Source organism: Pagrus pagrus (assembly GCF_965226575.1).
Source record: "Pagrus pagrus genome assembly, chromosome: 3".
NCBI classification, from domain to species: domain Eukaryota; kingdom Metazoa; phylum Chordata; class Actinopteri; order Spariformes; family Sparidae; genus Pagrus; species Pagrus pagrus.
This window is the reverse complement of record NC_140187.1, coordinates 4,673,441-4,688,855: the sequence shown is the minus strand read 5'-3', so window position 1 is coordinate 4,688,855 and position 15,415 is coordinate 4,673,441. Positions and strand designations below refer to the sequence as shown.

The 15,415-nt window shown below is 40.8% G+C and overlaps 1 protein-coding gene across 8 annotated transcripts in view; it reads right to left on the bottom strand.

Moving 5' to 3' along the window:
* The window catches only part of ptprt (protein tyrosine phosphatase receptor type T), a 334,457-nt gene that overhangs the window by 270,041 nt on the left and 49,001 nt on the right, over positions 1–15,415 (bottom strand). For all 8 annotated transcript variants that reach the window (XM_084348993.1, XM_084348986.1, XM_084348987.1 and 5 more), the window contains exon 2: positions 11,806–11,931. In XM_084348993.1, coding sequence (XP_084205119.1) covers positions 11,806–11,931 — 126 coding nt within the window. The remainder of the gene's footprint in view (positions 1–11,805; positions 11,932–15,415) is intronic.

Sequence of the window (15,415 nt, the reverse complement as noted above, 5' to 3'; positions counted from 1 at the left end):
CTTCACTGTGAAAGAGACTGACAGCTCCATACAGCTCTCAGAGCGATCTTTCAACGGGAGCCATGGTTCAAAATCACCCTTGCTTATCCTAAAAGGAAAGTGCTGTTTAAAATTTCAGGATGACTTTTTTTACTTGCTGTTATTTAGCTGAGAAAAGTTTGCCAAAGAATGCTGCATTCAGAAAATCCTTTCTCCTCTTTCCTTTTTAGAGATGATATTCACCGATTACATTGCTGAGTTCTGAAGGCACGGCAGTGCTACTTTACACGAAAGTAACACTTGTAGATGGGAGTCTTTTTTAAAAGGGACCCATGTTTTATCCAAATATCTGAAACCAAAAGGAAGCTGGAGGTAAAAGCAGCTGAAATGTTGTCTTCAGGTCCGTACAACTGCAAGAAAAGCAGCAGGAAGCAGCATTAAGATAACATGGTTTAGCTTGAGCCTTCTTCAGATCCCTGCCGATCACTGTGTTGCTTTTCTCTTTTAATTCTGCTGCACAGTTGAGACTAGTGGTGGCACAAAATGTTTTTATGTTAAGTGACTGGATGGGTTACACATTGGACCTCCCCTCGAAGACCGGGGTTCATGTCCAGAGTGTGACCAACAGTCAAGAGTGATTTGTTTTTAAGTTATGTGACGTAAGCAAGTTAACCAATATAAATGACGCAACTTGCGTTACATGAGTGATGTACTTAAGTCACTTAAGTTATGTGATGTGAGTTACATCACTTACATAACTTATTTTACCTAAGTCACAAGATTGAACAGAGTTATTTGAATCCAAGTTTGATCATTCCTTAACCTAACCAAGTAGTTTTGGTGCCTAAACCTAACCAAAACACAATCATGTGACCACGTTAATAATGGACTAAAAGTCATAATAAGTGAAATATTTGTCAGCAAGCTTTATTTTGAAAGTCTGACCTGACAGTTCACTGGACCATGGGGCCCTTCCTGGCAAAACTCAGGCTAGAGGGGAAGGTAGAGAGCCATAGTTTGAAGCTTAAGGCCACTGACCTTACAGCCACATTTAACGAGTTGGTAGTGAGAAGGTTTTGAAATAAAACGCTGTATTTGTTGGCCACTTAGTGGTTTGGCTGGAGCGGCTGGAATTAAATGCTTCAGGCATTTAACAGACCGCATCTGTCACCTCTTAAGCAATGAACCATGGTGCCAACATCCAACCAGTTGGTGTTACTGGGTCAGCACTGCTTTTGCAAAAAATGTCAAAACTTTGTTAATGACAGGAACTCTATGAAGTACTCTGAAGCAATAACTTTTTAAATGTGACTGAATAAATAAAATACCGCCTATAAAACTGCAAGAATCCTCTGCTGCGACTGCTCCTCGTAGTGAAGAAATGTACGGCTCTATTCCTCCAGTGTTTATAATCACATCCATGTTTCTTATCCAAAAGACAAATATGCATATCATCATTTTAACCCATATTATCATCCCATATGGCTTCAGATACATTTCAGACTTAATCCCCTTAAACAATAACGTAAAATAAAATTCCTCCAGCTTTTCTTGTTTCTTTTCACCATAATCCTTTACACAAAGAAGCACCAGATGCAGACTTCAGACAACGCTCGCATTGTTATTTTTATGATTATTATAATGAAACTTACTTTGCTCGTAGCTGCTGCTGTCTCAATAAAGCATTTAAATATTCAACTTGTCATTAATCGGCCCACATGGCATGTAGACACTTGCTGTGTGTTTGTCCACTGCACAAAACACATTATCTACATAATGCATAACTTTAATCTAACAGACTCTATCCATTCACACGCTTATGTCAGTTTGTTACAACTAACTGGTGGTTGCCAAGTATATCATGAAGCCTTTTATCAGCCCAAACAAACTCAGTCCTGCAGTTAAACTTGTGAAAGACGACTGTTTATAAAGCTGTCTGTCAGCGTGACCCCAGAGCTGCCGTTTGCCACTTCTCCATATTCTTTACGCTCCGACTCGAAGCTAACCATTTGCAGTTTCTCCCAGTTAACGCTGCAAAAAATGCAGGTATTTACACAGCGGCTGTCTATCACCCTTGTCAATGTGTTATTATCGCTTTGCGCCGTTTGTCATTTCTCCGACCCAACCTCGCTGCTTCACGCCCGCCCACAAATCACAAATGCAATCAAGTCTTCCACCGACAAGGGCCCTCGAATCACCAGCAGCGACCGGGAAAGCGGACTGGATATTTAACCTCTGTGCCCATCAGCAGCCACTTGACACACTCACACATGCACACACGCACACGATTAATGCTGTCTGGCTGTGACATGCTATAATTCTGAAGTCTATTACTGATGGCAGTTTCTAGTTTTTGTGTGTGTGTGTGTGTGTGTGTGTGTGTGTGTGTGTGTGTGTGTGTGTGTGTGCGTGTGTGTGTGCGTGTACTGTAAGTTTCAGTTTGTGCCAAAGTGTATGGATGTGGGTGTGTGTGTTTGTTAAATATGTGTCACAACTGATTGGTGAGGCACTCTCTGATTAGTGCTGATTTGTTTTCAGCCTCTCGAAGATAAAATAAGAGGAAGCACTGACGTGCACACACACACACACACACACACACACACACACACACACACACACACACACACACACATTCAGATGAAAACACACAGATACAGGAAAAATGTCAAAATACAACTTGAGACGTTCACCGCAGTTCAAACATATTTTACTGTCAAGCTGTCAAATCTGAAAAAATAACATCGATGGAAACTGAGAGGCAAATTTAGGACAAAGACGCCTCAGGAGGAATGGATGTCTGGGAGAAGGAAGGTGCGAGGAGAGAGGGAGAGGGAAGAGGTACGAAATGAAAGAATGGAAGTCATGAAAGGAAAGAGCGGAGACAGGCAGAACTGTAAGGCTTTCTTCAACGCGGTTTGGGCCCCGGATTGTCAGTCAGTGCAAAACATCAGTGCTGCAAATGACAGGGTACACCCACAAACACACACTCACACATCTCTGGCATCGTCAGCTGAGCCCTGGCTAGCTTTCTTTAAAATCACTTAAACCTCGAGGAATAGAAGAAAAACAACTGTATGTTTTTTTATTTGGCTGTCAAGCTTTTGCTAGCCTGCAGAAGGCTGAAAGAAGAGGGAAGAGGAAAAGTAAAACGTAAGAAATAAAAGACTTAATAAAGACAGCCTCTTTGAGGGAAAAAACTCAGGGAGGGAGAAGAAGGGGAGATATTTGAAAGGACTGAACGTTGAAAGTATAGAGAATATCTATAGGTGGAGGGAATGGATCAGCTGATCATGGCGGCCCTGATGTGGATGCAGATAAACTCAGTTGGAAAAAAACTCTGTGCAGACATGTCTGTGTTGTCTCATCAGTTTTCCTTTAAAGGGATAGTTCAGGTCTTTTGATGTGGGGTTGTATGAGGCACTTATCCCTCATCAGTTTATTTCCTGCAGTGGATGACCGTTAGCTCTCCCCCTGTGTGGAGAAGCAGCAGTTAACCAGATTAACAGTTAACCACTGACATCCCGACTCTGGACCACACAGTACTTACACCTCATGGGCTAGGTGAATCTGTAGTATAGTTTGGAGTAGTTTGACAAAACCTCTGTGGTATAGTTAGAATAATAATAAGCAATCAGCAAGTGCATGTTTGTAGGTATTTATAGGCCCTTGCACACCCGGGGTCCAGCCACACAGGTGTTCTCATATGTGCCTGATTAGACCTCTTCTCACAACTGTGTGGGCGTCTACAGACTGTGTTTCTCCATCACTCTCCAGCTGGCAGAACAACTTAGATCCTCGTTCGGTGCTGTTTGTCTGATGAGTTTTGGTGACACGTAATTGTCAGGAAAACAACTGCTAGCTTCGACTTGAGCGGAGGTTTAATCTGCCAGAACACCTGTGCCAGCGCTCAGACCTTTAACAGGCTCCGTATGCTGCGCTATAACAGCAATCTTGCAGGTTTACTGCACGTCACGTCGTGCGAAGTAGGTCTCGGTGATCTCGGTGGTAGTGTGCGTCCACATGTATGGTATTACGTGTGAAGCTAAGAGCGTGTGCATAATTTTATAGAACTGATACCGTGTCAGGTGTCATAGAATCATTTCACACTCATGAACAGTAAACCTGTCAGAGAGGACCTTCTAATCTTCATGTTATTTTTAATCCAGTGTTTTTCTTCTCATGTAATTACTCTCCACATTATCTTGAACACTCTATTCATATTCTCGACTTATCTGTTTCCTCGTCGCAGCTGCCGCAACAGCCCAATTTCCCTTCAGGGATCATTAAATCTGCATCTACTCGATCTACTTCACAGAGAGAGATTGTCTGTCACTGTTCAAACTGCAAATTAACATGTTTCTGTCACTCCAAAAACCCGACAGACACACAGCTGCCACTCTGGTGCTGTTTTTTGAGGGGGAAAGAGGTCTTACTGATTCTGAACGCCACATTCTTCCAGAACAAATACAATATCTGCCAAATAAATATATGATGCAGAACCAGAGGGAAGACAACAGTCCACACATAGAAAGTAAGAAATGAAGACCAGACCATCTGAGGAGCGTTTTCTAAGAGATGGCCAGAGGAGAAATAAGACTGAAAGGTATCTATTTCTTCTCTGACTGCTCCTCTGTGAGAGAATTAAGGCTCTGGTCATTCCCCACCTGAGCCCTCCTACCTCTTCAACGCTCTTTCGCTTTTGTATCTGTAGCAAAGTGTCCATCCAAGTATAACACAAATCTCTGCCGAAATTTCGAGAAGATTGAAAAAGTAAATTAAAGTTTGTTTCCATCAACTACTGTTATGCATTTGTTAGGAGCTGGCTCGGTGGAAGGGCATCAGAAAACCATCGTACCAGTGTAGAAGAAGACGGTGATGTAATGCCAGTCGAACCTCAAACGGTGAAAACATGAAACAATGTAGAAAACATAGTAATATGTGACTTTTCAAATTGTTTGATGCCACTACTTCTAGTCTCTTCCACAGACCAGAAGCTCCATTTAGATCGGAAGCAGTAAGTAAGGACTTATTGCAAAAGGTGTTATCATCTCCCATCACCTGCTTGACTATTCTGTTGAAAGGGGCAAAAACCACCTCAAGCGATCATAAAAACTTGTAGTCTTTTGTAATGTGATATATATTTATATGTGTTAAAACAATAGAAGGTTTTCAGAAGATCGATTTTAAAGTCCCCAGCTCTCTGGCAACATTTTATCTTAACTATCTTGACACTAGAAGGCTTGCTGGACAGGTGGGGGTCTGCGAAAGTGCCCTCTTGGATACCCCTATGTACAACTGTCTGTGTGCTGATGCCCCACTGCGTACAACTTTTCGCCCCTGCCCCTCAAACATCCTGAGTCTGTCCCCGTGTAGGCCCATAATTCGCCTATTTCCTGTGCTATGTTCGAAAGTTGAACATTAGCTCTATCGTACATACACACATCCAATATGCCTTTAGCCCATTAGCTAACTGTTTTGGTTCTCTGGCTACACAAAGACTACATTATTTAGCCTCACCGCAGTCCATCTCTATTCAAAATCATGAGTAGCCAGTGGCGGGAAAGGACTTGAGCACATTACCTGAGGAAAACTCCACAGACCTAAATTCAAACTGTAGCTAGTGACGAAAGCAAGCTAACGTCTTTTTTTTTTTATAGCTATAACCTGATATGTGATGATTCAGGGCTGCTTCCCTGTGAATTTCGGAGTCTTTGCTGTAGATAACAAAGACCTTCACCAGCACTACGATAACTACTTGTAAGATCACTTTTAAGTCATTAAGTATTTCCAAAATGGCCATACTGGAAATTACCTTTTCAGATGGATAGGCTCGTAACAGGAAGCAGCGAGAGCCTTTAAGGAGAACTCTGCTTTTGTGTCAGTCCGCAAATTTTGTCTCTGTCCTCATCTCCTTTTCTTGTGGTTTTCTTTCACAGTTTCCGTCTCTCCCATCCGTCTTTATGGATGCTTGTCTATCTGCCTTTGTCACTCTCTTTTGTGTCTTTTTCCATTTAGATGGCTCTGTGAAGTCTGTCTTTGTATTTTACTGCGAATATAGGCTATCCGTGCCTCCTGTCAAGAGTTATCTCGCTTTCACTCCGTCTGAAGTCACTCCATATTTTGTCTTAATGGCAGAAAAACTCACTCAACTTCCACTAATTGTGTATTTAATCAAGTCTTTTACCTCATTTTCTCTTCACTCTTTCTTCATGAAAGAGCTATCGGGTTAGCCATTAGGTTTCATTGTCTCCATCACATATAGTTTTGACTTTGTTTTCCCCATGTGCATGAGATACGCTGCTGATTCTTTTATTTGACTATGCATTCACACATATATATGTCATAAGTGGAGCCATGTACACGCACAAACATCTATTCAAACTCGCACCTTTTCTTTGATTAGGCTTTCATATGATGCTGAAGTACACAGATGATGATTTTTCTTCGGTTTATTTATAAAAATAAAGATTCTCTCGATCATCCTCTTAGTCTCTCCTTCTCCGTTAATGTTTTGTCTTCTCTCTCTCCCCCCCTCCTCACCCAGACTCCCACATTCTCTTTCTGATCATTTCTCACGTTGCAGATTGTGGCCTTGTTGATGGCTGCTGAAAACATCGACTGGCTTTGATGTCTGATGTTTAGCTGCTCGTGTGAGTTTGTCTCGCTCAGCCTGGGGTTTTGAAGGTAATAAGAGGTTTGAGATATGAGTGTGTGTGTGTGTGTGTGTGTGTGTGTGTGTGTGTGCGCGCGCGCGCAGGGCCAAGCAGGGAGTATAAAGCCGAAAAGCCTCTCTTTTCTTTTGGTGATTTGCAGGTTTGCAGAAGTTTGACAGTGAAATGAATTTACTGTGGTGGCAGTTTTTTTTTTATTCCTAACTCATGTTTATTGTTATTTTGAGAAAAGGCTAGCCGGAGCTCAGCTAAGAGGTGTGCATTTAAAAAGGGTGTGTCAGTCAAGCTTAGCAACCGAATGAAACCGTATAAAGGGGCCAATAAACAGAAAAATGCATTTATTTATGATAGGCAGCAAAAACCAGTTAACATATTCCGCTTTTGCAGTTTTCCATTTTCAAGCTCTTTGCAAAATCTGACACACGTCACCTTTAATTTACATTTAATTACATATGTAGTCTTATCACGATTATATAAAAACACCAGGAATGTGGCTGTGCGTCGTGTTTCATCCCTGACATTGGGTCAGATTGCGTATTTGTTTTTTTAATGTATTTTTTTCAGTTTTAGTATCAAATGTATGCACTCAATGATCAAAACTGACATTATTATGTCTTAAAAGATGGAAAAACATTAATGATTGTCAAATCCATAAATTGTCAGGGGTGAGGGTTACACAATTTCCGCGTTGATACAAAAATGATGAGAGAAGAAGTTAACAAAGCGCTCGTTCCAATGCAATCACGCCTGAACCCTGAGATCTACAAACTGTCAGCACTATGGACCGATATGACAACGATGTCTCAACAGAGGTAAAGAGAGAGCGATGGAGAGAGCGATGGTGCCAATCCAATCTCGTCAGATCTACAAGCTGTCGAGTGTGGGGCCACGCTCTATGACAACCGTATCAATCGCATCAATATTATGGAGGTGAAGCGGGAAAGAGGATTATGTGATAACCGTGTCGATAATGGAGGCAAAGAGACAAAAGCAGGAGGGTTGTTTTTGCTCTGCATGCATACATACACGCTGCACAATAAACATGGTAAACATCTGCAACGTTAGAGAGCGTCGGCTTGAAATCATTAGGGCCTTGATGCACGTGCATACACTTAAAGAGACTTCAGCATTTAAACTGAGCCGTGACTTTGAGTTTCTCAAGGAACTCTTCTGAGATATTTTTCATGTCAAATAGCCGCTTTAAAAACCCTTTTCCTTTAAACAGCTTCTTTTCCCAACAGATTTCAGTTTCAAAGGAACATTCAGACGAGATTGTCGGTGGTGCTTACACGTTCTCTCTCAGTGCTCACTGGCATTAGACTTTATAGTCAAGCATTCAAAAAAGTGTAATCTGATAAGTGAAAGGCAGTCGTAACCTCTTAATGCCAATTTTCTACTTTTCTTGCACATCTTTTGCTTTTGTTATTTCTTCATGGGTTAATAAACGGCTAGAGTTCTGGCAACTGGTCAATGAATGTAACATTTTTGAAAACCCCAATCATTCTGTATGAGTTTGATAAGATAAGTGCTATGTTTCATGAGCACCTGCTAAAAGCAACTCCTCTAACCCTGCTTTAATCTAACAGTCTGGTGATGGAAGGCATATGAACACAAGTTCATTCTCAAAGGCTGTTAAAAACAGTACATACAGCCTAATGCGATGTAACCAGACAACACAATCGCCAGGATAAATGTTGGAACTTAACGTTTCTTTATATTAATATTAATTATATTTAATCTGATGTTGTAACAATGCTGTGCTTATGTTCTGGTTAGGATTAGGCACAAAAGCCCCTTGGTTAGGTTGATGAAAATGACATGTTTTGGTTTAAAAAGCCGGCTTTTGTCGCCACAAACATGGCTGGAAATTAAACCAAGGTATCCTTAAAAATATCCAGTGGTTTCACATTTTCAAATGTTGAAGTCTCGAGCTGTGATCACTGGCTTTACAGCCTTCTCGCCCGTTATAACACCTTCCCTCTGCGCGTCCACATATAAAAGTCAGATGTAAAGTCAAAGTGAGGTGAACACGTTGCAGAAATGTATCAGTGGTTTGCAGAAACTGGCAACATTTTTTTCCAGGCGACTGGGCTACAATGATCCGAGACCTTTTTTTATGCTTATCAGCAAACACATTCTCTGTACAGTATTTGCATTTTAAGAGTACTTCACTGTCCAGGAGATAGATCATTTTGGACTTTGTAAGGATGCTGTTGAAACAAACACATACTTATCAATGTGCCGAGTCAAAATATTCTGAGCTAAAGCTCTCAAAGACTCGAAAACAGCGGCTTTTTATCAGCTATTTCCTGTTAACTGAACATCGTACTTCAGGCATAATATATATGAATATGAATGAAAGCTCCATTTGTCAGTGTTGTAAGTCTTTTGACAGTAATGTATTGACACAACATGGTGCTGACACTTTAATAAAGCCGTCCAATACATCTGCAGACTTTAAATCATGAAAAAAATGACTAAAAGCGAGAAACAGACAAAGAGACTGACAGACAATTTGTTCTTGTCCTGCCTTATCAGATCTACAGCTGTCAGGCCAGCGTGCAGTCGATAAGTTGTCTATGATGAGGAGGGCTTATAGGCCCTGATGGCTATTGCCCCTGACAACCACCGCCCCGCAACGATAGATGAGACAGATAACTGACATGAGACATACACTGTATAGTGAGCGAGACGCGGACTGGCATGGCGCTCATGCCCGTTCAGTCGTATCAGTCCGTCAGAGCGGGCTCTCGGTCTGGTGAGAGGAGGCCGCGGCTGACGGATCTCTCTCTCCACCACTTCTGGCACGTCAGAGACAATGATGGGAAGAGGGAGGGAGGGAGCGATGATGATGTATGAGGGCAATAATTGACATGACTGAGTGATAATATCTGATGGAGGATTGTTGGCTGCAGTGGGAGATTGATGCGATGAATGGTTAGAGAGACAGAAATATACTTACCTGTGTCTAAATACTGGCAACACCTCAACCTGCACAGATGTCCTCCTGGATCCATATTCTTCAAACATGTTAATGTATGTCTATCAGAAATACTGTCATAGTAATCTGTATGTACTGTGATTATTGTTGGTCTGCACTTAACAACTATTGCATGTCTGTCCCTCCTGGAGAGGGATCACTTCTCTGTTTTCGTGCTAAAAGGTTTATTTTTTGAGTTTTTCCTTATTCAGATCAAGGGTTTAAGGTCAGAACAAATATGTATCATATAGATTTATTTAAATAGATATAAATAAAACTGACTTGACTGACTTTGTACTTCAGTATTTTCATTTTTCTGCCACTTTACACTTTTCTGGAAGCAAATATTGTATTTTTTCACTCCGCTACATTTATTTTGGTAACTTTAGTAACTAGTTACTTTGGAGATCGCCTGCTGCATCAAAGCCAAAGTAGCGCATCAATCAATTTTATTGGCAATGAGAAAAAAAACAAACAAACAACACAGATTACGATTCTAAGAGAAATGCTGAATATTGGATGTATACCATTGGTTTGCTGATAGTGTACGACATGCATGTACACATATCAGATACTCTAATACTTTTACTTACTAGTACTCCTCTTACAGATGACTTTCACTTTGACCAAAGTTATTTTTTAACATGTTATTTTTTTACTTCTACTTATAACTTGTGGTTACTCCTTACTGTTACTGCAGCTGAGTCAAATGCTGAAGGTTAATGGTTGGCTCAGAGGAGCTTCCTTTGTTCACTTGAGCTCTCCCACTGGCAAATTACTATTATTATTACTAAACTTGACTTATTCTATCTGGGTGCATTCACAGGACCACAGTAACATTATAATCTACATTCCTAAAAGCAATCGGATACAACATAGTTTAATCACAGCTAGACCACTTCACTGTCTACCTCATCGAAAGAGGGAAAAAGAGAGCTGTATAAAGATGACGCCCTCACTGGCTTTTAAATAATTTACATTTGAATGTTGCTTTGGAAATACAGTTTGTGATAAACAGACACGTCAGTCAAATAAGTGAGTTGACAGAGGAGGTGACACGAGAAACACGGAGGAAGAAAAAGCTTTGACGCAGAAAGTGTGAGAGAGAGAGGGTGTGTGTGTGCGCGTGTGTGTGTGTGAGTTAGAAAGTGAAAGAGTGGGCGAGAGAGAGAGAGAGAGAGAGAGAGAGAGAGAGCAAAAGGGCAGGAGTGTGTGAGAGAATGAGACGGATAGACGGGCCGTCTGATTGCCATTTGGCGTTTGACAGGCGGAGAGAGGGACCCAGCTGGGGTCACGTCACGATCTGTCCACCGAGTTATATCAGCATGCCAACTCAGACGGACGGAGAGAGACGGAGATATAAGGAGGAAGAGCAGTTTACATGTTAACCTTTTCTCCTGATGCAGACAGAGGGAGTTTTTTTTTCAAATGTTAAATTTGACCACCACAACATGAAGTAGGGAACTGAAAGGGCCCAAGGATGAGAGGCATTGTGGCGCCACAGCAAACACTGATGGAAATGATTACCTGAGGTGGCTAGAACTGCTGGCGGAAACAGTAAATACTTGATTGTTTTGAAATTTCTGTCTTAAAATCAGTAGAAAATAAAATAAAGAAACTGAATATCAGCAGGTTCTTTTCAGAGATATGTGCTATGAACCTCTATGATCTATTTTGATCAGTGAGAGCCTAAAGTTGGGATTAGACATTAAAATGATTCAACGTGAAAATACTAGACCAAACATAATGAGCATTTTCACCAACACACACCAATTTGTTAGTTTTTGCAATCAGGTGGAGTTGCTAGGTAACACCTAAATCACACGTGAGTGACAACACAAAGTGATATCAATCCAAAATTGTCAAAATGTCATATTTTCACATAAAAGACAAAAGGAGCAAATTATGTGTCATGTGAATTATTAATTTTCCTGCAGTTTGATGTTCTGATTCCTGTTTGAACGATGCCGACATCAACTGGACCAGACCGGAAAGGACCCTGTCTAACCTGGTCGGATCAGTTGTGATACCCCAAATCTTAATTATAACTGGCCCATCATAGTGATGTATGTGTCCCCACCTGATCTGAATGTGAATGCGAATGCTGTATATAAAATACAGACAGAATGGAGACGAAAACTATATACTAGCTATATGATATTTGTAGCATCCTACCAGTAGGCAGAGCAGGATCCATGGTGGGTTTTTCCCAGGAGTTGACTTGTTCCCAGGTAAATCCATTGGTTCCTAGAGAGACGCTGTACCCACAGCTGCTATATGACTCCTCGAATGTACAGCCACCTGAACGGAGAGAGGAAAGAGATGCATGAATTTACAGATGACACACATTTTCACTCAGGAAATAAGTTTGGGGGTTTGGGAGTTGAAACTCAGACTTTTTCAGTGACAACTAAAAGACATCCACTTAACGATGGAAAGCTCTCAAGATGAACAAGTGTGAAGACAGAATGAAAAACAGCAGGTTGTCCTTTGTTCAGCAGAGGATACAAAACAAGCAAAGGACAGACATCTTGCTTCTATTAACAGATATTTCAGATTGATTTGAACAAAAAACACACTCCTCTTCTAAATAGCAAGAACCAGCTCTTATTTTTATTAAGCACACATCATGTCCACCATCCATGCACTGTTTCCTGTGAACCCCATGTGCATCTGTGACATCAACCATTGGATTTGGGACTGCTGTTTTTTTGAAGCCTCGAGTTTGGCATTATGGCCGTCGCCATCTTAGAGCCAGAAATGACCTCATTTTGAAAGGCGGGAAGGAGCTGGGGAGGATATTCTGGATCTGACTGAGAACCAGAGGACATGCTGTGGTAGATACATGAGCTAGCCACGCCCCAAATCATGCCCTGCTTTATCATCAATGTTTTACTTGTGAATATACTATTTATCTAATTGCATACGGCAGCGCTGCACCATCTTGTTTCCATTTTTTTTGCCCAGCAGCCACTCAGAGAGTAGCTTATAATTCCCCAGTGGTCCAGAAACCATTTTCCCAATAGACAACAATTATAAAACAGCCCTTGAACTTCAAACAAAGGCAATTATGACTCATTCTACTATCAGCCTACGAAAGTCTGTAACATCACCATTTAAAGGCTATGGACAAAGCAGGAACTCACAGGCGGGGAGAAACTTTAGTGTGCGTATTCAGTGGGCCACTAACCAGAAAATAAACCCAGAAGCTAGAGCTTTTTTTTTGGCATATGCGCCATGTGAGCAGTACTTTGCATTCAATACCTAGTCCTTCATATCAATCTATGATTTCACTCTAGATGGGACCATAATTAACACGCTGTACTGAAGACGGCATCAAACTAGTGATTGAGACCATAATCTCATTAGGAGACTGTCAACTGAGGTAATAAATCAAATGAGAACGAGGGTCAATTTCTCATAAGCTCATTAGACTTCTTTTTGAAACCAGGGAAGTCGTCCCTGACTTGGAAAGAAATGCTCTGCCTCACTTTTGAAACCTGAATGCTCCGTCCATGTTTTACACGAGCAATGGTGGGGATGCAATCTAATTTCAATTTGGGAAAGGTTGACTTCACCAGCATCAATTGAAATCAATTAACTGCTTCATAAAGGGAGCGACAGAATGCGGCCACATTGAATGGCTAATGCCGGCGATGAAAATAATTTGATGGGGTTTAACATAATGAAGAGATTTGCAATCTGTTATTCATCATATTCGTGAAATAAATTCTACACCCGATGTGCTTGAAACACGTCTTTAATCACTTCAAAAAGGTTTCAATTTCTAAGAAGTTTTTTTGTTTTGTTTTGAAAGCAGAGCTTTTTACAAGCTGTTGTGGAAACAATATTACACTAATTAAGTTATCAGCATGAATTGAAAAAGCGAGTGCAAGACAGACCCTGTCACAGTTTATCAGGGAAGAGAGCAGAGGGGGGAGAGAGTGAGAAAGAAAGAAAGAAACAGTGAGAGGAGGAGAGAGTATGCCTTTATATGAGAGAGAGAGAGAGAGAGGGAGAAGACGAAGATGAAGCTCTATGTGTCAACATGATTAAGTCACAGAGTCTCATCGTTATTTCATGGCCCGGCTGAGACACATTTTCCACCGCATTAGCCTTCTCTGCTAGCCTCGAGCACTGCACACACACATCCACATACAGAACCGCGCTTCCCTAATTAGACATATGCTTTGACACACAACCATTTTAATTTGTTCTGAAGCATCTGAAATGGGGGAACGTCATTGCTTTATTCATGAAATCACTTAATGCTTTACTTTTTTTTTTTTTTTTATCCCCCTCTATGTTGCTGTCATCTCCTGAGAGCACATTTGTCAGTTCAGACCTCATCAAAACCAGAGAAAAACTTTAGTCGTAACACGGCTGTGGATTACAACAAAACCGAAGCCCGAGGACGTGGTGAGACTTCGCAGCATGACAGGAAAAACATTTAGCACTTTTTAGGTACCATGTAATAGTAGAAACTCTCTGAAGAAGATGTAAATGAGGCATTTACAGCCAGCATTTGGAGAATTACAGAGATCTAAATATCAAATACCAAAATAAATCCTGAACATCATGGAGTGTAAATACATCCTCATCACCAGATGAACAGTTATCAGCCAAATGCTTTTTCAGCTCCTTTAAAACCAGGAAAAGACAACACACGATATAATAACATCCAAAATCTGAGATGATATATAGTCTCATATCAAATATCTAACCTTAGTACAGCCTCACAAAACCACTATCTTGGCTGTGGACTCTGAATGTCATGTCTCAGTTGAACTACATGACGCGCAATGTAGTTTAGTGCCCAACACTGTCTGAATTTTCTGTACAACAAAGAACCTTTTGAAACACCATTAATGTTTGAAACTTCATAAATGATGTGGTGATCGCAGCCTGTCCTCGCCAGGGAGACAGTATACGTATATTTTAATAGTGGCGACCTCTAGTGTTTGTCGTAAGTTTGATTGGAGAAAAGACAGAAAGAGGAGGTCCGACTACAAAACTTTCACCCTGGAGACCAGTGTGAATGTCTCGTGTGAAACCGAAGGTCACTTGTTTCGTATACGTAGCATAACTTTTACAGAACTAACTTACTTATTTAAACCAAGTCACGATCCTAACCAAACCATGACTGTTTCACAACATACTTCCGTGACCGTACCCTCCGACAGCCATATTCATCGTTTTGGAAGTAATTGGTGAATGACCTATTCAGTGGTTGAGGTATGAGGACATGTTGTATATAAGAAGAGTCGGTGCTCCAGTATTTATCTGCTCATCACTATGTTAACTATGTTTTTGATATTCAACATTAAATGAATTTGTCTTATTTAGTTGTTTTTTCTCTCTCTCTCTTGTAAAGGATGATGTACACTAAATAAATCACTCTTCTGGACTGAGGTCGGACATCCCCACAGGCAATGGAGTAACAACACACTGTATATACCCTCGGATATAAAATGAAAGAAATGTTTGGTATGGTTCTGATTATGCCTCTTCAAGCAAGACTTGCATCAACTGGGAAACAGAATTAAAAAAAAAAAAACAACCTCCTCTGTCCTATCTGTATTCTGTTTGAAAAACACCCTCCAGCAGTGTGTGAAAAGCAAGAAAAACACTGTTTTTCTTACAGATATGAAAATAGCTGTTATAAATTAATCAATACTGAGATAATTAGCCTTTATCGCCCCCTCGTTGTTCAGTGATCTCATTAGAAATGAAAAGAAATCAAAGTGATCTCATTAGAACAGAGTTATAAACAGGAGAGTGGGGG